The sequence below is a fragment of the Pollicipes pollicipes genome, unplaced genomic scaffold (genome assembly GCF_011947565.3).
Source record: "Pollicipes pollicipes isolate AB1234 unplaced genomic scaffold, Ppol_2.1 Scaffold_7261;HRSCAF=8764_pilon_pilon_pilon, whole genome shotgun sequence".
NCBI lineage: Eukaryota > Metazoa > Arthropoda > Thecostraca > Pollicipedomorpha > Pollicipedidae > Pollicipes > Pollicipes pollicipes.
Genome location: NW_023597054.1, coordinates 29,541,968 through 29,567,746, shown reverse-complemented (window position 1 = coordinate 29,567,746; position 25,779 = coordinate 29,541,968). Strand labels below are relative to the sequence as shown.

Below are 25,779 nucleotides of genomic sequence, written 5' to 3'. Positions count from 1 at the left end.
CCCGTATGGTCGTGATCTTAAACGTCAGTCAGAATGCCTTTTTCACCTATTATGGACTCTTGGGACCACACGGCCAGAGACCACCACGCCGAACAGTTGACTTCGTGTCGCTCTGAGCCCCGGGAGTCCATTTTCCCAACAGGAGCGAGACCGGGGCCCAGCAATTTGCATTGTCGGAAAGTGCTCTGAGTCAGCCATGGGTGACTCGGGGTCCCTGTGAGCCCTCCATCCCGTTTTAGTTAAGTGTCAAACAGGGGTTTCTGTGCCAGTTACTGGACCACCTGCGGTTATCATGGGCCTTGTTGCAACCAGGCTCGCAGCCAGAATCTTGGCAAGGAGGCGGGAGGGGCACAGGGTTGACAAAGTGACCCCTGATAGTAAAAGTGTCCCTGCGGGCACTCGGAGTCCCCATCTCCCCCGAAATCACCGGATATGGTCTGTTTGTAAATTAGGCTAGGGTTTCCTTTGGTATTTCCATTAACCGTAATCAAAGTCAGAAGTTAACGCGATATCTATTCTGGCGGGATTTTACAGTCAATCAACGGCAAAAAAACTATTGCGTTGAACAACCGCATAGAATGGATCACCAGCGCTCTTCAATTTACAATGTTCCAGCCGGCTCTTTCTGAAGAGATAGAATTCAGAAGCTTAGTCAGAATCTTTATTTGGATTGCACCGGGATATAAATGGCCGCGCGATTTTTTTGTGTTGCTGTAACTGTGCAGCTGTCCCGGTACGCACTAATTTTGAAAGACACTCGAAGGCATTCTTTTACAGCGGGCGTGCTTGCACGCACAGCAATCAGCCCCCAGCATTACTTGAAGTGGCCAACGCCGTTCGATATTACGGAAACTGCTACACAAGCCATCGCTGTCCCTGCTCCCAAGATTGCGGGCGCGTAGGCTCAAACACTTGTCATTTGTTTCACCAATCTTTTCTGCAAAAGGATAAACATTTTCAGACAAGGATAGGATGGCCTCGTTCTTTTATAACTAATTTTGACCCACTCTTTTCAACACTTATGGAAATCCTTCTTTCTTTCCAGGAAAGGTCTCCATTGAGTAGAACACTCAGAGCACATTACTGCCCCCGGTCAAGAGCTGAATGGCCATTCCGTCCCATCGCGGGGAGTCTTCCGGCTGTCACTCTGGCCACACGAAACGCGATCCCTGGCCAATCCAGAGGCCCTTAGGTGGATGCATCACACCACATTGTTCCCCCCACTGGCGCGGGAGGCCATTCGACCCGCGCACTTGACTCCGGATCGGTGCAGGAACCGTCATTAACGCCACGACATTCCTGACCGCCGCACGTACTCCAATAGACTCCGCACATAGACTCCGGTTCGGCCCAACGGGCTGACGTTAGGATTGGGTCGGAGGGCCCAACGTTTCGTACGGGGGTCCCTGGCTGGCACAAGACCCTTCCATTGCCTTAATGTCAGCACCCATCATAAGTTTTCGTGTTTCCTTTCATTGTCGGAGGGCCCTGACCAACGCAAAAGGCCCTCTATCATTTGGGATTCCTTCCCTGTACCTGTTGAGCGAATCTTCCCCTGACCGACTCGAGGAACCTTGTTGACACAGAATACCCTGTTAGGCACTGTGGGCCCCTTAACGATACAGGAGCACCACATTGTTACAGGGGCCCGACTAATGTAAATCGCGGGCCCAGCTGTGCCCCTCTTGGCAAATAGGCCTCCAGAGCTCAGACAGGCACAGAGCCGACTGTTCGGTGTTGGTGATCTCTGGCCGAAACAGAGGAACGTTTGATCTCAGAGATCTCCAATTGGTGCAAGAGGTCCGCTTATTGACATTTGAGACCACAGCCCTACGGACGGGGTGCTCAATATGCCGTGCAGCCATCCTTTTCGGTCCCTTCAGCCTTTCAAACAGGCCATTGATCTTTGGTCCCGAGCGGTCCCTTGTTCCCTCTTCGGCCTCCTCAAAAGCCTGTGGTCGACTCGGGACCACTAGCTGACGCATGATCTCCTGGTAGGCACTGTGTGCCCCTGACCAACATAAGGGCCCCACCCATCGCTGCAGGGACCCTGACCAATCAGTCGTGGCCGCCGGCCCTGCTCCTGCTTGGGAAATGGGTCCCCAGGGTTCAGACTGACAGAGATCCAACTGTTCAGTGCTCGTGGCCCTTGGCCAATCGAGACACTCACATTCTCTCAGGGATCTTCAAACGGTGCAAAAGGACCTCTGACTGATATTTTAGTTCACGACCTCTACGGGCCGCGATTATTTATGTGACCTACAGCCAGTTCTTCGGATCCTTATGCCTTTCAACCAGGCCCTTGATCGTCGGCTCCGCTGGGCCGTCCCGGAACCTCTTCGGGCCTCATCGAACAATGGCCCTGGTCGGCTCGGGCCCCTTGTGAGCCTTTGCAGATACAGGGCCCCAACCAGTATAAATCGCTGTCCCCGGCTTCATAGCTGATTGGGAAGTGGGCCCTTAGGCACGTATCGACACGGAGCTGATTGTGCGGTACTGGCGGTGCCTGACCAATATATAGGGCCATATCGAGTCAGGGGTCCTCGATCGGCAATAAGGGCCTTTCTAACTGCCATTTTAGGGCCTGTTCCTGCAGGCTGGAGGTCCTGAATAAGGCCCGAACAGCACTTCACGCCTTCTAACCCTCCAATCGGACCCCTGCTAGTCGGTCCCGGTAAGTCCTCCAGGCTCTTCGAGCCCTCTCGAGCACTGCCTCTGACCCAATCGGGGCCTCTTGCCGACATAGGGCCTCCTATTAGGCGCTGTGTGGCCCCTGGCAGACACTAGGGCCCCAACAATGTAAATCGCTAGTTCCTGCCTTGTCCCTGCTTGGGAAATGGGCCCTCAGGCCAATGCAGACATGGAGCCGACTGTGCGTAATCAGTGATGTCTGACCGACGTATAGGCCTTTGTCGACTCGGGGCCCTGATTAGCGCATAGGGTCCTCTGGATGGCATTCATGTGCCCGGCCTCGCGGGCCTAACCCCTGAATGCGACCTCCGGTCGGCCTTTCGGCCCCTCGGGCCCTCAAATCAGGCTCTAAGTCTAAGTCTAAGCAATCATTCCCTAATCCGGAAGGGTCCCTTTTTGGTCCCGGAATGGAATGTTCCCCATAACTCAGAGCCTGAGGGGAACACATGCCCTCTTTGCCTCCCCCCCCCCCCCCCCCCGCCTGCCACGTCTGCGCTACTGTCGACAGATCACATCATACCGAGCGTGTTGTCCGCAATAGGCCTCTGCAGGCCAGACAGGAGCCTCCAGAGTCAATAATGGGCCTTCTTTAGGTCGGGTGGATCTGCTGTAGGTCGGAATGGGTCTTTCGTAGATCAAAATATACTTTCTACAGGCTCAGAAGTGCGCTGTTGTGGTCAAAATGGGTCTGCAATAGGCCAGAACGAGCCCTCGAAAGGTCAGAATGAACTATTGCAGGCTTACACAATCCCCTCACAGTTCAAAATCAACCCTTACCATATGAAAATGAACCCTCAATAGACCCAGTAAGTTGGGGGATGAGGTAGGCATCGCTCCATAGCTTCCGGATTAGGGAGAGAGCCTTCCCACCGTCCCTATTACCCCCTCCCCCTCCTCCCTCCAGGTTCTGCGTCCATGCCGAAGCGCGCAAAGTGGAGGGTATTTCGCTTAGCGTAACCAACGCATAACCGGGGGAGGGAGTGAAAGTAGCAAAAAAAGTGTTATGTTCTTCCATGGATGGGCTTTTAGGGATGTGAGGTGTCTTACGCTGTCATTGAGGGCTGATGTCAGCTGAACACCGTCCGATGGCTTGGTGCAATAATCCAACCTTGGTTACGGATATGCTTGAAAACCTGCAACTTGTGGACCTCCGTGGCGTTTTTGGCGCATGAAAGCGTGGAGGCTGAGATCCTTGAGCTTGAAGCAGCGGCGTTTGGACCGGCGTGGTTTCCAGCTGGTGCGATTAAAAGTGAGTTTTAATGTATCAAATTGATCATGAAATCTCATAGCTATATACACGATAGATTAGCCCGTGATTGTCTAGTGCCTGAATCAGCACTTCCTCGAGACAGTTGTGCTTATGTCGACAATATTGAATCCGCCCGATGATTAAGCGTATACCAATGTGTTCCATGGGGCGCTTGTGATTTACATTATTTCTCCCAATCGGGTTCTATTTTGTTTTATTATGGGATGAGATATGCTGCTCTGAAATAATGGAATAAGTATTTTTGATCTTGGGGGGTCAGTCTTCAAACCATGATAAATTCTGACTATATTGCATTGGGCAGGGGTGGAGTGCAACTTCTAATATTGGGCATTTGATCAACATTTTTTTGTATAACTGTATTGGATGCTAGTTGAAATTATCATATGTTTTAGGATATGTAAAACTATCTAGAGTACAGAAAGTGACCAATTTGGATGATAAATAATTTATGGCTTGGGATAAGTGATGTTTCAAATATTCCAGAAGTGGGCAGCTGCTATTTTATGGGCAGAATGGTTCTGTCCGGCCCAAAACATCTGGTTGTAGTGCTTGCTTTAGTTTTTAAATTAGTTCAGAGGTTATTTTTTATCTTTGGCCACCTAGGCTCAGACCTACTTTTGGTTCTGGCTATGTAGAATGTAGGACAATCTTACTATACAAGTCATTTATTGAATAATTTGTTAATATGCACTATTCTACATGCAGGGCAGGAACTTTTTCCTTTGTTTGACTGAAAATAGAAGCAAGATGCTTAAGCATATAACACTATTTTGTTACCTCTATTTTTGTGATTTGTCATTTCCATGCCAGATTAGCATGTTTAGAAGAAAGATGGTAGCTGCACATAGAACCTCCCTGCTGTACACTGCCAGTAGATGGGATTTGCCTGTAATGTGTATGGGTGGGCAGGTCAGAACTGAGAAGAGTGCTTTCACAAGAAACATATGGTAGTGATGACAAGCTTCTATCATGGCCTCCCTACACATTTTTTTCAGTCATGTCAAGTGTCATATAGTGCTTTGAAAGGTTCTTAACAGGTTTATTTCCATTCATGTTGGTCACTGAGTATTGTTTTTTTGTGCGTAATTATGTAGAATAAAATTTTGGGGGCTTAAGTTATCAAAGTCCAAGTTTCATCCACAGATGCTCTTGCTCCATCTTGATATGCTAAATGTAAAGCATACTTGCACAGAGCTCAAACTGTGCCAAATTGGGCTGAATTTTCTTGCTATTAAAGGGAATGCTCCACATTTGAAGATGTTGAAGCAAATGTCAGATGTGATGAGACAAGCTCACTTGCAACAAGTGGTATGTTTTTAAGTGGAAAAGACCACTCTAGATGGCACAATTTTCTGTTTAGCAAATATGATTCATTGTATCATGGTTTGATTATGTCTTCATACTTTAGGACAACATTGGTTGAGAGCCAATTGATGGTAGTCTGGAATGCATCACATATGAATACCTTGACAATGATACTTTGTTTGGTCTTGATAGCTGCATGGCTTAAGGAATGGCAGGATTTGGATGATGTTCTTATGATGTCATGAATACCAAGGCAACTTTGAAATACCCTATCTATATACCTTCTCCCACTTTGCATGTGTGAAGCTCATAAGCAAGGGGTAGGTGTTAAGAAGGGGCAAATTGTGAACAACATGGAAAGGTCTTCAAGATCACTATTTCAGTTAAAAAGCCTATACAAATGTGAGAGCCCCCTTTAAGTAACAGCATTAGTCTTTTAAACATTGGCTATCTGTTAGTTGAACTTGATCATAACTGTATAAAAATTAGGGCTCTTGGAGTTACAACATGCATCTGCTGGCATCATTGTGAGGATGTTGCTGCTAAGCCTGACCATTTAGTGTTGTAGGGTAGTTTTTATCAGCTGATACTTTTGAGTAAAATATTTACCTGAATGGATTTGCACTTCCTGTATTGGCAATTTGAAATGACCTGATGTAAGTTTACTTAGAACTAAGGAGACTATCAGCATCATTATTAGCATGCTGCAGCAACCAGACCAAACAACATCTTTCTGTACATAATTGGGAGTGTGTAACACAAACTACAAGACAGGCAATGTGCACTTATTTCTGTCAGTTGACCAGTGCACACAATATGTTGTGTGGAATGGTGAGATGTAGTATTTTCATCCTGAAGATGAGGAAACTAAATAAGTTTTATCTCTGCATCAATAAAGTAGTAGTGTCATGAGAGTGTGGTTTAGGCTCTTAATTGGGTGTTGTAGGAGAGAAGCACTTTGTCAGGGGCAAGATTTAGCCAGATCACTTTTTCCCAGAAGTCCTTTCAAAATGAACATAGTTTAAGAAGTTATGGGTTGTGGGTCCTAACATAAAGGACATGGTGCAATTGGATTGCCACTTGTTGCCTCTTGCATCTGAGACTAGTAGTGCTGCTGATGGGAGTATTGGTCTTGCAGGGGAGAGGGCAAGGGGAGCATTTCATTATGGGATCATGAGGAATGTTTCTCCTTATCATGTTTTTTCTGTCTTACTCTTTCACACTCTCTCAGTCTGAGTCTTACCATCTCATCATCTCACTCTCTCAATATCTCTGTCTCACCCTCACACACTGTCTCTCTGTCTCACCCTTACACACTGTCTCTCTGTCTTACTCTTGTTGGCTTTGGGTGTTTAACATGTTGTGCATCAACTCCAGGTAGACAGCTAGATCAGCAAGTAATTTCTAGACTGTACTGTGTTTTTTCTTGAGATGATTCGTCAATTCAAACATTCGTGGTCACTGAGCATTGAAGTTGAATTTGTAGCATTGTGGCCAGCAAATTCTACAAACTAAGCCAATAACCTTCCTACTGTTTACATCCCTTTACCCATCCTCAGTACCTACCATTCTTCATTATCTTATCTCCTAGATAAACCCACTGCCCCTGTATGCATGTTTCAGCACGATACAACCACATGAAGCCATCTGTGTATGTGGAGGCTTGACTGAATACAAAGCACCATGGTTCAAGTCAAGTCCAGTGTTTGTTAATTATAGCATCCAACTTCCAATTTGGTATATTGCTTTACAATGTCTTCGTGTTTAAGCATCAGTGGCCTTGGCAGCCTTGTAATGCAATGTGTGTGGTACTGGCAGGTTAACGCCATGAGTCGCTTCTTCGAGGCGGGTTCCGACTCGGATTCGGAATCAACCCAGAGTGACGAGCCGGAGAGGTTCCAGCAGCCGAAACTCACCGCTGCCGCTTTCGCTGTATGTGAAAAATGTTCTTTTTCAGTCCCATCATAGTGTCCTGATTAGTATGAAATTGCTTTTACCCAACACTTGTGAAAAGTCACTTGGGCTGGCAGTTTGTTCCACTTCCAGCAAGTCTGAATATAACGTGATACCTGCCAGCTGATCTTGCAAAACAGTTGCAATATTTCCATCCAATTTTGTCATGTTTAACACCTGGTAAACTGCTATGTAACTCAAACGATTCTTGCTATGTCGTTGATTGCATTGAAACCATCGGTGCTGTGCATTACATGAATTTCAATGAAGTTCAGCTGACAGGCACGCATTTCTTTGGCAATAATGCATATTGTGTTGCCTGTTTATCATGTCATCTATCAGTCACTCTTTTTTCTTTGCACGTATGGACGTACATCGCCCCCAACGGTTCACTATCGGGCTCTCAGGCCAGTGTCATGTTATCAAGCTGTGAATGTTGGCTCTTTCAGTTCTCCGATGATGAAGAGGAGACGAAGCGTGTGGTTAGGTCCGCTAAGGAGAAACGGTATGAAGAACTTAAAACCTACGTTCGCAACATTAAAAACTTCCGCAAGAACCGGGACATCGGATCCTTGTTGACAAGTGAGATGGTGTTCATGCAATATATTGTTCTCCCCCTGTTTTCAACAGAATGCCTTTCCCTATGCTGTCAATTGTGCCATTGTCATCCGCATTTGCTTCATTGGTCAGCAAGCCAGTCGCGATATTGGTGAATAGTTTTGCAACGTGAAGGTTTCTCGCTAGCTGGGAGTGATTCATTATCTCTCATGCCTCGCATATCTCGCGAACAATTACCTCTGCCCTGCTGCACTCAGTGACATGCCCATCCCACTTCCTGCTCTGTTTTTTTTTTCGCTTCATCCCTATGGCATGCTGGTAACGTTCACCGCGTGCGCTGCGGCCCAGATTTCGACGACCTATGGAAGGCATTCAACAAGGCCCAGACCGTAATCCAGAAGGAGGAGGGTGGCCAGGTGCCGCGCTTCTACGTCCGCTGCATGGCTGAGGGCGAGGACTTCATCAACTCGGTCTGGGAGGACCGCAGTGTCAGGTGACTGGTGCTCGCGGCAGTCAAATGTGTCTGGATGCCAAAATGGCAATATTACTACGATCTTTTGTAAATGCTCCGAAAATTCGTCTCGTGATCGTTCCGGGTTGTTTTGCTTTGTTGTTTGTTTTGTTTTTTGCTGATATGCCAATGGCTTTAGTTTATTTTTTGATGTGGCAATGTCATTCGGCAGAAAAAGCAGCGGTCGTTATTTGTCGATATGCTTCTGGACGCCGCCGTACACGGTGCTTCTCGTGACAACCAAAGGCGAGGTCGCAACATTTTCTTATTCTGTCTTCTTTGAAACCGTAGGAAAAATTTGTCCAAGATCCAGTCGAAGAGCCTGGCCACGCTACGACAGAAGTTGCGCAAATACAACCGCGAGGAGAAGATGGCCGAGGAGATTCGGAAGTTCCGAGAGAACCCCGACCTGCCCGATGACGAGGAGGAGGAGAAGCGCGCCAAAGGGTACGTCCGTGCGGTTACGAGGAGCCAGTGGGCGTATGGCGATTCTCCGGCAGCACCTGGGGCACGGCACCAGGCCAGGCTCCATAGCCCCTCATTGTGACGTAAGGACTCGTCTTTAGTCGAGCTGGAGGGTACCATAGCCTAGGATGCCATACCGTAGCCTTTAGCCTTGCTGGGGATACTGAGCCTGCGGTTGTGTGCTTACTTTTGAGTGCAACTGAGCAGTGATGATCAGAGGTCACTATTACAGCAAGGAAGCACTGTAGGCGGCAATGGTTTTCGTATGATTCGGCGCGCGCCCCATATCGTCATTTGTCATAAGCGGCGAACAAAGCATGCGGTGAAAAGCAGTCCGTACATTGTATCTCCTATTGTAGACTGCTTACGCTGGTTTATAAAAGCAAATGATTTTCAGCAAGAGCCAGGGTTTTAAGGGAGGATTTCAAAGCAAAGGACTGTCATAGCGTAGTCTGCTGTGTCTGACTGCCACCCAGCTGTGTCTGTGACTGCCGTTCTGCTGTGTCTGTGACTGCCATCTGGCTGTGTCTGTGACTGCCATCTGGCTGTGTCTGTGACTGCCATCTGGCTTTGTCTGTGACTGCCATCTGGCTGTGTCTGTGGCTGCTGTCTGACTGTGTCTGTGATTGCCTGTGCTGTGTTCATGACTGCCGTCCGGCTGCGTCTGTGACCGTTGTCGGGCTGTGTCTGTGCCTGCTGTCCAGCTGTGTCTGTGCCTGCTGTCCAGCTGTGTCTGTGACTGCCATCAGGCTAGGTCTGTAACTGCCATCTGGCTGTGTCTGTGACTGCCATCTGGCTAGGTATGTGACTGCTGTCTGGCTGCGTCTGTGACTGTCGTCTGGCTGTGTCTGCGACCGCTGTTCGGCTGTGTGACCACTGTCTGGCTGTGTCTGACCGCTGTCCGGCCGGTCGCCGACAGACTCGGACGAGTCGGACTCGGCCGACGACGGCGCCAGCGACGCCGAGGTTGCGCCCTCTAGCGGTGGCGCCAGCAAGGAGCCGTCGCGCTCGCGCGAGATTAGCAAGTCGAAGGGCGCCGACTCCGAGTCATCCGACAGCGACGAGTTTGACTGGGGATCCGACTCGTCTGAGTCGGATATGAGCGACGATGACCAGGACCAGTACCCCAGCATGAGGGACTACTTCCTTAAGAAGTGAGTCGTGTGAAGGCGGATGTCGGGAAAATATAAATATGGCGCTCATTCCATGGCTCTTTTTCGTTTGATATTGCTTCCCTCTCAGCCATATACATTTGTATAGTGTAACGATGCTCCTTTAAATGCAAATGACGCCTCTCGCTTGAGGATAAATGCTGTTTGATCAACCAAACCATTGTGGAAAAGACTTTGCACTGGGTGGCTGCATGCGGCCTCCGTTGCTGGGGAACGGCCGTGGGCGCCCAGCCGCACTCACGCCGCGCCCGGCCCGCAGGTCCACAGACAAGGACGACGAGGCGCGCAAGCGGCAGAAGAAGGAGGAGCGCGAGCGCCGGCTGGCCGAGGAGCGCGCGCGCCGCCAGCAGGCCGAGGACGACGAGGAGGACGAGGACGGCGATTGGGAGAAGGTGAAGAAGGGCGCGCCCACCGCCCGGGAGAAGCTCAAGATGTTCGCCAAGGACGACGAGATCACGCTGAACTTGGTGAACAAAAAGTACCAGGAGATCAGCGCCGCGCGCGGCAAGAAGGGCAACGATCGGCGCGAGATGATTGAGCTGTTCCACGAGCTGCTGACCATTGCCGAGCAGCACGACATGACGCCCGCCATGATCATCAAGATCAAGTTCGGCCTGACGTCGGCTATCTTCGACTATAACCTGGCCATACGGTTCGCCATGAAGCCCGACCTCTGGGAGAAGGTGCGTATGACAGGCGCGGCTGGGGTTGGTGGTGTGGCGGGCGGGCGCGCTGATGCTCGCGGCGGCCCGCCGCATTGGCCGCCTGGCTTTCTGGTGACGTGCGGCGCGGCGCGGCGCGGCGCCGGCTGGTAGCGGCTGGTGGCTACCGGCTGGACCTCTTCATGAGAGCACTCGCGTCTGAATGTGGAGAGGTGGTCGAACGAGCAGCCGGCGCTGGAACGGTGGGGAGGTGGGATTCGGTCGTGCCGTGCCGTGTCGTGCCGTGACCGGTACGGTGGCGAGGCAGATGTGTCGTCTGGCCAGCCGTATTTGTGTCTGTCTGCCACCTGCTTGTGTTTGCCGTCCCGCCGTCGGACCCGTCTATTAGTTCTGTCTTCTCTCTGTCGGAACCGCGTGTTGTGCTCGCTATGTCGCCCCCTGACCCGTCTGAGGTGTCGCCTGCGCAGGTGAACCAGCGCGTGGAGGACCTGTTGGACCAGCTGCTCAGCAACCCGGACGTCATCGTCGGTGAGAACATTCTGGAGGAGAACGAGGTCCTGGATGAGCCGCCGTACAAGGTGCGCGGCTGCATCCTCACCGTCGTTGAGCGCCTCGACGACGAGTTCGTCAAGATCCTGAAGAACTGCGACGCGCACAGTAACGAGTACTTCGATAGGTAGGTAGAGTGCATAGTGTGATTACCGCGAGGCTGCGAGTGTTGCACCGCTCGCGATCTGGTCCTGTTCACGAACAGTTCTCGGTGGGCCGCTGGGAGTCTGTCTGGTCTTGTTGAACATCTCTCGGTGGGCTGTTGGGAGTGTGTCTCGGAGACCAATGTGAATGTGTTTCATTCGACATAGCGAGTCGGCGTGAGTGTGTCTCAGGGACTGATGTGGGTGTGTCTCGTCCGACACGGGGAGTTGGTGTAAGTTTGGCTCGGGGACCGGTAGGATTGTGTTTCAAGGACAGATGTAAGTGCGTCTTAGGGGCCGATGCGAGTGGGTCTCGGGGACTGGTGCGAGTGTGTCTCGGGGGCCGACGTGAATGTCCCGGGAGCCGATGTGAGTGTATCCGGGGAGTCTGTGTAAGTGCGTCTCGGGAGTCGGTGTAAGTGTGTCTCGTCCGACACGGGGAGTCTGTGTAAGTGCGTCTCGGGAGTCGGTGTGAGTGTGTCTCGTCCGACACGGGGAGTCTGCGTGAGTGCGTCTCGGGAGTCGGTGTGAGTGTGTCTCGTCCGACACGGGGAGTCTGTGTGAGTGCGTCTCGGGAGTCGGTGTGAGTGTGTATCGTCAGACACGGGGAGTCCGCGTGAGTGCGTCTCGGGAGTCGGTGTGAGTGCGTCTCGTCCGACACGGGGAGTCCGCGTGAGTGCGTCTCGTCCGACACGGGGAGTCTTGTGTATAGTGCGTCTCGGGAGTCGGTGTGAAGTGTGTCTCGGTCCACACGGGGAGTCTGCGTGAGTGCGTCTCGGGAGGCGGTGGAGTGTGTCTCGTCCGACACGGGGAGTCTGTGTGGAGTGCGTCTCGGGAGTCGGTGTGAGTGTGTATCGTCAGACACGGGGAGTCCGCGTGAGTGCGTCTCGGGAGTCGGTGTGAGTGCGTCTCGTCCGACACGGGGAGTCCGCGTGAGTGCGTCTCGTCCGACACGGGGAGGCGGTGTGAGTGCATCTGGGGGGCCGGTGTCAGCTGGTCTCCGGGGCCGGTATGCTCGGGGAGCCGGTGTCAGCTGGTCTCCGGAGCCGGTATGCTCGGGGGCCGGTGTCAGCTGGTCTCCGGAGCCGGTATGCTCGGGGGCCGGTGTCAGCTGGTCTCCGGAGCCGGTATGCTCGGGGGGCGGTGTCAGCTGGTCTCTGGGGCCGGCGTGCTCGGGGGGCCGGTGTCAGCTGGTCTCCGGAGCCGGTATGCTCGGGTGGCCGGTGTCAGCTGGTCTCCGGAGCCGGTATGCTCGGGGGGCCGGTGTCAGCTGGTCTCCGGGACCGGCGTGTTCGGGGGCCGGTGTCAGCTGGTCTCTGGAGCAGGCATGCTCGGGGGCCGGTGCCAGCTGGTCTCCGGGGCCGGCATGCTCGGGGGGCCGGTGTCAGCTGGTCTCCGGAGCAGGCATGCCCCTTACCCGGCCGTCGCCGGCAGGCTGCGCGACGAGCACCGCATGGTGCGCCTGATCGACAAGGCGGTGCAGTTCCTCGAGTCGCGTCTGCCCAAACCGTACGATGAGGTCATTGACGTGGCCACCACGCCGCACGAGATGTGCCGCGGTTACCTCAAGCAGATCGAGCACATCTACTACAAGGTCGACAAGCGCATCTTCGAACAGGACGAGGTGAGGTGGACGACCGAGGCAGCTGACGAATTCCGAGTAGGGTTCTCACGTGGGGGAGCGGATTGATCCCGCGGTACGTGAGGACCCCTGAGCGCCAAATGGCATGTTCACTCGCTAGCGCTCCTTAGAAGGGTGCGCGAGAATGTGTCATGTTTCCTTGATAACTCTGATGGAGCACTGACGCCGGTCGAGTAGCGTAGCGTTGAGGAGTTGCTTGCAAAGGAGCGCCAAGGATGTTATCTTGGCTGCGTTTGACCTTGCCCTTTCATTCAGCTTTTGCCGCGTTTTTAGGCGGATTTTGTTCTGTACCATTGTGTCTCCTTAATAGCTGTGTACGTTGCTCTTCCCCCTTTACAAAGCTGACCGTTTCATTTTGTTGTGCAAAACATTTGAAAAGAGTTAACTTCCCATTCAAAACGCCGGCACTTCCAGTGGTAATATGCGGAAATGCAGGGAGTATGCTAACGCTGGGCTGTCAGTTATGAATAGGGATGACAGACTAAGCACTTAATGTTGTGCTCCTGTTTTCCTCTTGAAAGAGATGTGATCTTGACACAGAGGCCGATTGCAAACAGCGCGGTAGCTACTAGCTTTCGGCACACTGTGTGGCGGGCTGACATCTGTCATCCTGCGTCGCGTGTTGCCGGCGCTCTCGCCGTGGGTGAGGTTTCCTGTCAGTGTGAGTCGTGTGTGAGCGCGGTGTTAGTCGCTGCCGCCATGGACCGTCGCCACTCCGTCGCTAACGACGCGCCCCGGCGGCGGCAGGGCACGTTCCCGGCCGACGAGGAGACGAGCCAGCACGAGATGGACCGCCGCTGCAAGTACATCTACACCAACGACGGCACCGCGGTGCTGCGCACGCGCGCCATCCTACACCACATCTACCACCACGCGCTGCACGACCACTGGTTCGAGGCGCGCGACCTGATGCTCATGTCGCACCTGCAGACCAACATCCAGAACTCCGACCCTGTCACCAAGGTCAGACGCCGACCGCCGGCTGGCCAGCGGTGGCGCCGGCTGGCTGGCTAGCGGTGACGCCAGCTGGCTGGCCGGCGGTGACGCCGGCTGGCTGACCAGCGGTGACGCCGGCTGGCTGGCTAGCGGTGACACGGGCTGGCTGGCGAGCGGTAGCGCCGGGCGGATGGCGAGCAGCGCTGGGGGCGTCGCTCGGCTACGGCCAATCCTCCTGGCGATCAGCATAGTCATATTTTTCGTGCAAATGGCTTAGCGACGACCACTTGTGATAGCTCGACCAGAGGTCGATGAAAATCTGTAGTAGTTCGGTGTTGGGTATTGTTTGTGTGGTGCGGGACTGCACTCCGCCGGTGACCGCTGCGTCGTTTCGCCTCAGATCCACTACAACCGGATGCTGGTGCAGCTGGGACTGTGCGCGTTCCGCCAGTCGCAGATTCGCGAGGCGCATAACGCCCTGCTGGACATTCAGAGCAGCCCGCGCGTCAAGGAGCTGCTGGCTCAGGGAAGCAGCCAGGTGAGGCTGCCGGCGCCAAGCTCGGGCCAGCCCGGTGCCCAGCCCAAAACCGGGCCAGTGCTGGGTCCCTGGACCGGGCCAGCGGCGAGCCCCGGACCGGGCCAGCGCCGGGCCCCGGAGCCGTGCCAGCGCCCAGCCCAAAACCGGACCAGCGCTGGGTCCCTGGACCGGGCCAGCGCCGAGCCCCGGACCGGGCCAGCTCTGGGTCCCTGGACCGGGCCAGCGCCGAGCCCCGGGCCGTGCCAGCGCCGATCCGTGGACCGGGCCAGCGCCGCTCGGCGCGCAGTGAGAGCGGCGGCCGGATCGCAGCTGCGGATGGATCGAGCTGAGTGTGTGTGGTGACTGGCGTTTGTGAAGCGAGAGCGGTGGGCTGCTGCCTCAGCGCTGCCTGGGGGCTGGCGTGCCGTGTCTGAGGCCGACACCTGTTGTGTTGGCAGCGTCGCGATGACCTGACCCAGGAGCAGGAGGAGCTGAACAAGCTTCGCGAGATGCCTTACCACATGCACATCAACCTGGAGCTGCTCGAGTGCGTGTACCTGGTGTCGGCCATGCTGATGGAGGTGCCGTACATGGCTGGTGAGTGGACATGGTGTCCGACTGCGACATAGCTACCAGAGCGACGTGCGACGCCGTTTCGTCCGCCGGGTTGTGTTTGCGACACGCGCGTGATTCAAAAGCACGGTACGGCTGGACGGTGCGGACCGACCATTGTCCCGCTGCATCCGACAACTAGGTAAAGGACATGAGCACTGCGCTGTAGTGACGTACCGGACGCCTTGGAGCGGACGGAACCGTCTTTGCTGCCCCAGACTGATGACGGCTGACCGCCCCGACTGCTGAGCAGTATAGCGCGGCAGCCGCACAGCCAGTGGTCCCTCGACGAGCCGCTGGCCGTCGGCAGCCGTGTAGTCCAGCCGTCCGTGTGCATAGACGGGCCTCCTGAGACGGCCGCCTCTGACGATCGGCTCGTTGCAGCGCACGAGTTCGACGCGCGGCGCCGAATGATCTCCAAGTCGTTCCACTACCAGCTGCGCAACTCGGCGCTCAAGTACGACCTGCTGGGGCCGCCGGAGCTGATGCGGGAGCACGTGGTGGCCGCCTCCAAGGCGATGCGGCGTGGCGACTGGCGCGCCTGCCGGGACTTCGTCATCGACAAGACCATGAACGCCAAGGTGAGCTGGGCCACGTGCGAGTGCCGGTCATGGGCGAGGTGCGCGTGGAACAGCGCGATGGCGTCGGCTGATGAGGAGGGCTGGGGGTGAGGGAGGGCATTTTAAGATTCATGCAGTAGGGTGTGCGGGATGTAAATATGACTGCATGATACCAGACTTTGTGCTCCCATCGGCTTCCGGACGTAGGTTTTGTTGACTGTCAATCACTTCGACACCCAAACATGACATCGGGCCTGTTAGGACCATTTGCTAAGCCGTAGGCGCCTCAATGCTGCATTGATCGCCTCCTGGCTCTGTGTTAATCGACTGGCCTTCGATCTTCGGGGTCGAGCCAGGGGAAAACAGCGGGCAGTGAGCCCCGAGCCGGGGGCGCGATGACACGACACAAAAATATGAACATGCCTACCACCCGAAGTGGCCCAATATTGCGACACTGGCGGAGGGGGCTCTAACGCTTACAGTCCATTCCAATCGCCATCAGGTCTCGTTTATTGGATCCATCGTCTGTGGGTTGAATTGCCGTAACAAGTCTACGCCGTGGGAATGTTTCTTAAGCCCTGCGTCGGGTAGCTGTCGGTTTGTTTCCCCCCGTCCTTTGACGGGCACCCAGCTTCCCACCGGACTCGCTGTTGGGGTGACGTGAACCCAGCGTGTGCGCTGAGCTCGGCCTCCGTGGGGCGCAGGTGTGGGACCGCTTCTACAACGGCGACCAGACTCGCGCCGACCGGGTGCGCGCCATGCTGACCCGTAAGATCCAGGAGGAGACGCTGCGCACCTACCTGTTCACCTACAGCAACGTGTACGACTCGGTGTCCATGGTGACCATGGCCGAGCTGTTTGAGCTGGCCGTCTGCGACGTGCACAGCATCGTCAGCAAGATGATCATCAACGCCGAGCTGATGGTACGTGGGCTGCAGCAACAGTGTACATGTATCACGTGTGCTGTATCTAACCGGTGCTTAACACGCTGCGCGGCGCCTGGCTTGCGATGGGACGCTGGATCACCCGGCTTTGTTTTGAGCTGCGAGTAGTGTCCGAACACAGACGAATCAACGCGGGGAGTTGTGCTGCTACTGCTCGTCTTCCTCGGCTCCCTAGATTGTTCCGGTACTAATGAACCTCTAGTTCTCGATTAAATCATTACAAACGCTAACAATTGAAAGAGCATTGGGCTACGCGACGATTTTGACTAATAGGTAGCTATTAGTGTCATTACTTTTCGGCACAGATGGCACTTGCAACGCGGTGAGACCATTTCATGGGAGTGGGCGACATGGGACCATCGTAGTCGGTGCGACCCAAAGCCCAAATCATTATTATCATCATTCCATAGGAGGCAGCTGTTTTGGCGCTGTTTGTGCTCTGTCGTGGCGGCGCGCGCCGCCCCCGCCGCCGCCGTGTGCCAGTGAGCCTCTGACCGGCGTGTGCCGCGCGCCGCTGCCACCAGGCCTCGCTGGACGAGCCCTCGCAGACGGTGGTGATGCACCGCACGGAGCCGAGTCGACTGCAGTCGATGGCGCTCCAGCTGGCCGACAAGCTCTCCAACTTCGTCGAGAACAACGAGCGCCTGCTGGAGATGAAGCAGGGTCGCGACGTGTACTACGGTCGCGGCGGCGGCGGCGGCGGCCGGGGCTACGGAGACCGGCCGCCGTTCCCGCGCGGCGACCGCGGCGGCGGCGGCGGGTTCGGCCGCGGCGGCGGCGGCGGACGCGAGTGGGGCAACCGGCGCGATAACCGCGGCCCCGTCCGCGACAACCGCCGCGACAACCGCCGCTAGGTGAGGCGCCCGGCCGACCGGTGTCGCTCGTGCGAGCCGGCGCCTGGGTCGTTCGGGCTGTCAGTCTGGGACTGCGACTACGCGCATTTACCATGTTTGTCCGTTGCTTGCCGAAGTATAAAAGTGGCGCTCGTTCTGTTCGACGATTAGTAAGGGTGTTGGTAAGGGTGCAAGAGTGTAAGGATTCCCGCGGCGGGAATGCCGTGTGGACAACTGTTCGCCGGTGCGGTTTTTGATCGACCAGCGGATCCGCATATGTCACAGCGTTCCCAGTAGTTACGGTGGTGTGAACCGTTGGCGTGATGGTGATGTGTGGGGCGGCGGCCGCCGGCGCCGGTCCGCCTAACAGGCACGCCGACGTCGACAGGGCTGCCGATCTGACGGCCGACCCGCCCCTCCGGCGGACCGGCCGCCCAGGCGACCAGCAACGCCGCAGCCAGTCGCTCGCCGAGGACGGCACCCTCCAGGCGCCCGGCCGAGGACCGCTGTCGCTCGGCCCTGAAGCAGTGCGGTCACGCTGGCGTTGGGGACCGTTGGCGGTGTGGGCTCACGGTCGGCCCGGTGGTGGAGGCGTCACGCGCCCGGTGTTTTGGCGATAGGTGTATTCTAATAAACACGCCGCTCGGGAGGACTGTTTGAGGTTTCGACGTGCGGCAGGGAAGTCCGAAGTCGGAGAATGGTCTGAAAGGAACGGAGAGATGGCACCAGTTTGAACACACCAGAGGCAACGAGAACAAAGTTAGGGGGCTCGAAACCGTATTGGAAAAGGGGAGTTGAAGCCACCTCCCCCCCCCCCCCCCCCCACACACACACACTGAGTAGGAAACTACAGCCATGGCCAACCGACACAGAAAGTTGGTCGAGTGCCCCAGTTACCGAGCTCTGAGACGGCGTCGCTGTTTATTGTCTCCCCGCTGGCGATCGAGGAGTAATTAGCGCACCATCCATCACCGGCCCGGCGGCGAGAGCGACAGGTCATCTGGGCCGTTCTGACCACGAGCGGTGTAGGAATCATTTCCCGGCTAGGTGGACAGTGAGGCTGAGATGGGAGGTATTTTAGGTCAGCGGGTCTGAGTCTGTTACGGCATCCAAGTCTCCCGATCGAGCGGCCTTCCTCGTCCGTTCGTCACGCACCACTGACCGCGGTACGCGCCAGGGTGGGTATGTTTCCCACGGGCTGACCCTGTTCGGAACATAATGTCGTGGCTTTTGGAACAAATGTACAGCGCTCGTGCCTCCAGAGCACTGAGCGATTTGACAGCTTCGGAACGAAAGCTTCATTCGAAATGAGGTGGGAAGTAATGCTCGTGAACGGTGTCGTTTTATGGTAGCATGGATGAATGGATGCCGTTTTATGGCAGGAACCAACGAATGGCTCGCGCTTACACGATCGATTGCCAGTTTAACCGAGGCTTTATGTCGACCAGCCGACCCCGGCATAGCGCTGGATCGAGCCCGGCTACGTCCTTCCGTCATTTCACATCGGTGATGGCTTTACACCGAAAAGCTACACCGAGCTGCTGGTTTGCCTGGTGGACTCACTCTGCAATATAGATGGACTGCCGCTACGACCGCTCTGGCTAATTGATGTATCATGACGTCGGCCCTTGCTTGAACTGCTAAATTAGCGCCAACGTAAACGCGTGACAACGGTTGTTGCTAATGTCCCTGTTTGTGTGCCTGTGGTGCTTGCAACCGACGCAAAGCCGCATGTTCAGATTGATGAATGTAGGACCGCTCCTTCGAAACTGTGCATTCGTGCCGTCGTCCCTAGTGCTGCTTCAATGGCGTCAGGATTCTAGCCCAAGCAAATGGCGCTGCCTGATGCCGGCATCCCAGTGGCCCGGGCATAGGCTGTAATGCTGCCCTGGGGTGTGACCTCCGGCAACAGTGTTCGCTGTGCGTAGAGCGATCAGTCCGCGACCGGCCGTGGTTGAGGCAACCCCACGCCTGTTGCGAGGACACGGTCCGGAGCCTCCAGAATGATCTGCGTCTGTTTATTTTGCACCGGATGAAAAATGCGTTAATTAAGCCGTAAACAGATAGATTGTAAAAAGGACAATATTTCAACCAGCAGCTTGTTTGTTTTGAGAGCTTGTTTGCATTGAATGCTATTTTAATAAGGTTGTTGAAAGCTCCCGTCCAAAGCAAACAAGTTGTTTAAAGATCATCTCTTTTAAGTGTTCTATGTGCCAGGTCAGTTATATTTTCAAGCATATCAAAGCACACTATAGTAATGCTATTTTGAAAACAGCTAGAATGTACGAAAAGTGTAACAAAAACTCCGCTACTTTTAGAAATCATCGCTCTTTGCAATGCGCTATAAAATATGTTATGTCCAACCGAAAAGATTGCGACTTGAGTGTGGATTACAATCTGCTAAAACGATGGACATGCTCGTGACCACCGATCGAAAGGCTCCACACATCTACAGGGTGTGAACCGAACGCTTCGAAACCTAACTGAAGAAATTAAACGGGCGAAGATGACTTGAAGGCAGGACTAGCCGACAGTGATCTACATATCCTGGAAAGTAAGGTGGAACGAACAACTCATTTTGAATGCAGAAAAGTTCAGGAAAGAAAAAATGAGTTTGAGAAACTAAACAGCCGTTTTCAAAGAAACGTCAGAATTGGCTCCGACCACCGACGTAACCAGCAGCGGAAGGGCACCTCCACGCCCTATAACAAGAAGCCTCAGATGCTGGGTCACCTGCTACTTCAGAGACATTGTAATACCTATCCGACAGCAGGAATCGATGATGGCAGCTCCTCGTCTTCGTCTCTACCGCAGCAGCACACTGCGCCGGGCACCCGTCCGCGAGAGGAAGCCGCGTCAGTCGGCGCCTTTACAACGAACATTAATTCAGGCTCGTCACAACCGGCACCACCATTGTGGCGAGCAATGGTGATGCCGGTTGCGACGAGGCTGAATTAATGTTCGTTGTAAAGGCGCCAACTGACGTGTGGACAGTTAATTTAGTTAATGCACCCCTAACTTGCACCCTGCTTCAGAGATTATTCTCAAGGCTTTAGAGTCAATCGCAGCAGTGGAATATGTGGTTAGCAAAGGTATCTCCTCTAGTGATAATGCTAGTTCGCTCCGTTTTGAAGTAACACAATCTCTGCAATCTTGCAAACCATCAAGTATTCACCTCGCATCAAATGAAACGCCAACTATGCGTAGTTTAAAGCAGACACGGGACATAGTTCTTCTTCCGAGTGATAAGGGAACGCTAATTTGCGTTTTTAAACGGAGCGGTATCAGTCAAAGATCAGTGATTGACTACGTGGTTCAAGCAGGCATGGGCATTTGAGGACCCCCCCCCCCCCCCACACACACACACTCCAGTATTTTCCAAAAAGGTCGAAGACACCCTTAAAAGTGTAGAAGAATAAACAGGGGTATCATCACAGCCAAGATGATCCTCGATAGTTTCTGTTACTTATGCTGCATCCAAACATTTGGCGTCTTTCTGTGAGCCTCTGGTAAAAATCACGGAGCACGATATCAAAACTATAATTAATCTGTTGATATCATGCAGACATCTAAGATGGCGACAAGTAGCTTAGTAGATACCAACTGGTAAATGTTTACTAGTAAACGTAGATATGGTAAAATTTGATCTACAGTCCCTTCCAACTTCGATTCCAACTGGAAAGGGTTGCAAAACGGTTGACGAAAACTAAATAACGAAATGAGCCATGCGGTTGGACTCGTGAGGTGCCGGGCGAGCATGGAGGTAATAATAGTATCCGACTCCTGGATGCTGGAATGTGCCTTGATATCATGCACTTCCAGGCCAACGGTGATTGATACGAACACGGGACACAGCAATGGAAAGTCGTGTCAGCGTGCTGGTAGCTAATTTGTTTACACAAAAACTCGAACGAATGGCATTGGACACTTTTCCTCATGAGGTTTAATTATAGAGGAGGTATATGAGTGTCACGATTGCTGAAACGCACCATGTCCCAGAGCTCCTCGAGCATTTAAGAAATGCGCGCCCAGGGATTAGTTTCACCAAAGAGCTAAAGGCGAGTGACTCTTCCTTTCCTCGGCATCTTGATATCACTATCAAGGCATTTTTAAGGTTTGCTGAATGCTTCAGTATGTAAGGACATAAATACACCAAACGCAAACGCACTAGGAGACAACTGACCCTTCGCGACTTTACCATATGCGAAAGGAGTATATGAAAGGATAGCGTGGCTTTCAAAATCTCACACTCGTGCAGCTACCAAGCAGTGTGAAAACTGTAGAAATTACTTAGTTTGGCCCAAAGACAAGTTGAAATCGAATCAAAAGCCTAGAGTAATCAACCAATGCACATGTGCGTGAGGAAAGGTCGAGGAGACATGTGGAAGTTTTAAGGAAATATTCCTTACTTAAAGACATTGAAGCAAGCTTCAGATATGATGAAATAAGCTCACTCACCACTATCGGTATACCTTTAAGTGGAAAAGACTGCTCTGTACAACACAATTTCTCTATTAAGCAGATATGCTTCTTAGTACGGCATTGTTTGCTTACGTCATCGCAACTTCTACAACATTGAGTGAGAGCCAACTGACGGTCGTTATGTTTCAAAATTGCACTCACAAATACCAGATATGAACGAATCGACACTATATTTTTGTCGGCCTCGATCACCGCATGCTCAGCGGAGTAGCAGGATTTGAATAACGTGAATAACGTGATAACAGGATTTGAATGCCTCGGTGACCTTGAAATGCCCCCCCCCCCGGGAAAAATATGCACATCTTTGCGGGCGTGTAGCTCAGGAACTAGACGGGTTTAGGTCTTAAGAAAGACGGGACTGTGAGCTGCACCGAATGGTCTTCAAGATGGCTATGTCAGTTCAAAATATCCTACGAATATAGAACACTCCCTTCAAAGACCAGAAAATGTGAACACCATGAGGCGATAAAAAACGCGGATTCTCATTTCTTAGACGCATTCAGGTTTATCGAAGCATGTGCTGGCCACAGGTCACTGCATTGCGTGGGAGGAGACTGAAGAACAAGTAATGCATTTTTATTTCTAAAGACAGCAGCAACAAGTATCTCACACAAATCGGGGTACCGCTATCCAGTGCATATATATGATTATAAGATGATAGGACTAGAGCAGAACAACAGCAGTGCTTGGGATAGATGTGAAATACGGATCACGTTGGCGGGTCCACGGGTCAGGCCAATTTGGCGCGTTTCCTTTGTTTTGTTTTGCCATCGCGATCCGCAGTACGCGTCACTACTCTATCGATGTCGAAATGTGAAATAACTATACACATATTTAAGAGTCACGCGCGTTGACAGTTAATTGTTATGTGACATGATAAAGTTCAGAAAAAGAAAACAAACTGCATTAAAAATGCAGAGAATCTTGAGTGCACTGCATGTGCTCTTTTGTTTGTTCAGCGGCAATTTGTTCAGCTCCTCATTCCTGTCTTCGGAAACCTATCTTCATATGTGCATCGTGGAGGGCTAAAGATAGGAGGCAGGTGCACAATACCGCGTTTATTTCATAGAGACTAGTTGGATCCTATCGCTCTGAGCTAGGTATTTCGGAGAGCATTTGGCAGTATAAGTTGAAGTTGGCCACTGAACATCATCGAAGTCAGGCACAACACGACTCGAACGACTAGCTTTAGTTAACTTGCGCAGAACAAAACTAGCAAATAGTGGTATTTTGTAGGTCACTGACGTAATAGTGAATGGCTTATAGCGTAAGCGGAAATTTTTATATTGATTCTAGATCGCAATGACTCAAGTGACATCACATGACTCGAATATCGACACGTTTTTAATGAAAGGTTGCTGGTGGCAGCAAAAAGCGCCGAAGCCGAAGAGATTCGAGGACTTCACGCCGCATACTCTCCGGTGATAAAGACAGGACCAGCTCACTGGAATATGTTGAAACTAGCTGGGATGCCCGGCCGATGACGAGCAATGAAGGGACGTGCAGCCTGAAGGAACGATTTTAACGCAAGCACGACGTAGCTTTATTTGGTTTTATGATCAACGTTACCGCCCGAGAAAACGCTTGCTGTAGTCAAGCAGTTATTACAAGCTGAAAACACCATACCGCAAGGCGTTCAACTTCCGAGAAGCCGCAGGTATACGGTAACGGGGGAGCTAGTCACGCTATAACTTATGTCACGCAACGGATAAGCTGTCGGACATGATCTGTTTTTGGAAACATCCCTCAAATCATGTGTGTGGGTTTTGCTGTCCATTTTGTCGGTTATAGTTTGGTTTTCACTCTACTGGCCAATCGATTAGCACCCGGTGCCTGACATTATTCGCTGCCCTGATGACTTTCAAATGGTGCAGAGCCGACGGGTGCCAATGTCAACACCATGGAGGAAGTTTACTCCCGCTGCGCCGCATGCGGTGGTCCAGTCTGCACCGCAACGCTACAATGCGGCTCAGCTGGGTAACCTTCGTCCCGCCGCGCTGATTCATGACATGCATGGATTGGGTGCCTGCCACCGACGATTTTCGGGCTATCAGAGAGAAAACGATGCAATTTTTCCAGTTATCGTGCAGTGCGTGTTGAGTTCTTAGCATGTAAAAAACAAATTTAGTGCTGATGCGTTTAATTCGCCGCGGAGGGGAGCAAAAATAGCAAAAACTGTGTGCTACTTGTTCTGACTATGATGAACGAGTTAGAAAACTGCTGACATTCAAATTGAGCAATGTGTCTCCACGGGGCATAATTCATGTAGGCTTCATAGATTCAACAATCGACGGGTAATCTGGCGCAAAATGGACCGTCGTAGTCGGTGCACCACAGAACCCCTATCATTTTCATCATCACACGCGACGGCTTTTGAATATACTGCGCCGCCAGTGCGTCAAAAAATGTTATATTCTAAACTAACAAGTTATTAGAACACCAGACTGTTGCTAACAGTGGCGAAACCGCCAGAAAAAAATCGTCGTCTCGTATGTTTCGACCTTTTCCACAGTGGCTGGTCGCCCAACTACCGTACCAAGTATGTAGGGGAGCACGCGCAGCCTTGTGGCGAAGGAACTTTTTTGCTGTTGCTGTCCTCAAAGGTGTTGAGCGCACACAGTGTCTTACGTATCCCAAAAGATGCCTGTTTCAGATTGTCATCCATTGGGCAATGAGATGCAAAACAAAACCATATGTTCGATGATATTTTTTGTGGTTTCGCCGAAGCGGAACGATTTATGTGCGCAGCGTGTTTTACATTGCTATCCGGCTACGTATGTGCGTGTCAGCGAGCATTTCTCTAGGCCAAGAGCTGAAGGAAGCTTCTGTCCCGGTCCAGGGATCCCAGCGGCTGTCATTCTGGCGGCACAGCGACCACTGCACGGCTGCGCGTTGTGCCACTGTACTGGTTTGTCCTGGCACCAGTGTGCCACGGCATCAGTGTACTTATAGCCAGTTCGCTGTTATGTTGTAGTGCAACGACTTAAGTGTGCCGCTGTACAGTGTGCCACTGCACAGTGTGCCGCTGCACCAGCGTGCTAATGCCCCCTGTGCCACCACACTGCTGTGCTACTGCACAGTGCGTACCGTGTAATTGTGGCACTGCACAGCGTATATCAGTGTACTTCTGTCATATGTGTCACATTGGGCAGCAGTATAACTGCCACAATAGGGAAACTATGCCACACAGCAGCATAATCCACATTGCACAGGTGAAATTTTGGCTGAGTTATGCCACCCAGTAGCATAACTCCATTAGTGTGGCATTATGCTACTGTGCAACTCCCATTAGTGAACCAATACACCAATATGGAGCCCTAGCAACGTGACACCGCAACCGTATACCACTGCACCAATGTGCTACTGCACAGTAGGTAATGCATCGATGCATTATTGTACACTGTGTGACTGCATCAGTGTGGCATAAACCAGCGTGTCACAGTACCAGCGTTTCACTGCACCGGCGCGCTATTCCCAGGCTTTTCACCGCACCAATGTGCTGCAGCACTTGTTCTGGTGCACCAGGATGCGACTGCATGGGCGTGCCACTTGACCAAAGTGTCAATGAACCAGCGTGATAATGAGTGCGTAGCTACACCACGCGCAGCTGTTTCAGCGTGTTAATGCACAGTGTGCAGCTGTGCCGGTGTGCTCAGCCACAGTGCCAGTGTGTCACTTGGCCAATGAGCCAATACACCAGTGTGTAACCGCAGAGTGCGTCACCGCACCAGCGTACTACTTTCCCGGTCTTTTACTACGGCGCAGTGTGACACTGCACCGGCGTGTTCTGTGTGATGCGCCACTGCACAGTGTGCCACTGCATCAGCGTGTTCTGTGTGATGCGCCACTGCACAGTGTATCATTGCGCCGGAGCGTCAGTGCATCAGCACACTACCGCATAATGTTCAAATGCGCCAGTGTGCCAGCGCAACATGATGTCACTGCACCAGCAAGCTTTGGCAAAGTTTCCTAAC

At 52.8% G+C, this 25,779-nt stretch overlaps 1 protein-coding gene across 2 annotated transcripts; it reads left to right on the top strand.

Moving 5' to 3' along the window:
- The first annotated feature begins 3,863 nt into the window (after positions 1-3,863).
- On the top strand, positions 3,864-17,973 carry eIF3c (eukaryotic translation initiation factor 3 subunit c). Of its 2 annotated transcripts, XM_037236205.1 has the most exons (16): positions 3,864-3,940; positions 7,085-7,198; positions 7,669-7,801; positions 8,126-8,270; positions 8,580-8,734; positions 9,673-9,907; positions 10,185-10,608; positions 11,055-11,263; positions 12,714-12,903; positions 13,669-13,884; positions 14,258-14,395; positions 14,833-14,971; positions 15,371-15,567; positions 16,251-16,469; positions 17,015-17,344; positions 17,712-17,973. In XM_037236205.1, the coding sequence occupies exons 2-15, from the start codon at positions 7,094-7,096 to the stop codon at positions 17,342-17,344; spliced, it is 2,835 nt and encodes a 944-aa protein (XP_037092100.1). In that variant the 5' UTR covers positions 3,864-3,940; positions 7,085-7,093; the 3' UTR covers positions 17,712-17,973. The 2 variants fall into 2 exon arrangements, with proteins under 2 accessions (XP_037092100.1, XP_037092101.1); XM_037236206.1 differs by lacking the exons at positions 3,864-3,940; positions 7,085-7,198; positions 7,669-7,801 and having other exon boundaries at positions 8,131-8,270; positions 8,580-8,735.
- Positions 17,974-25,779: the final 7,806 nt, after the last annotated feature.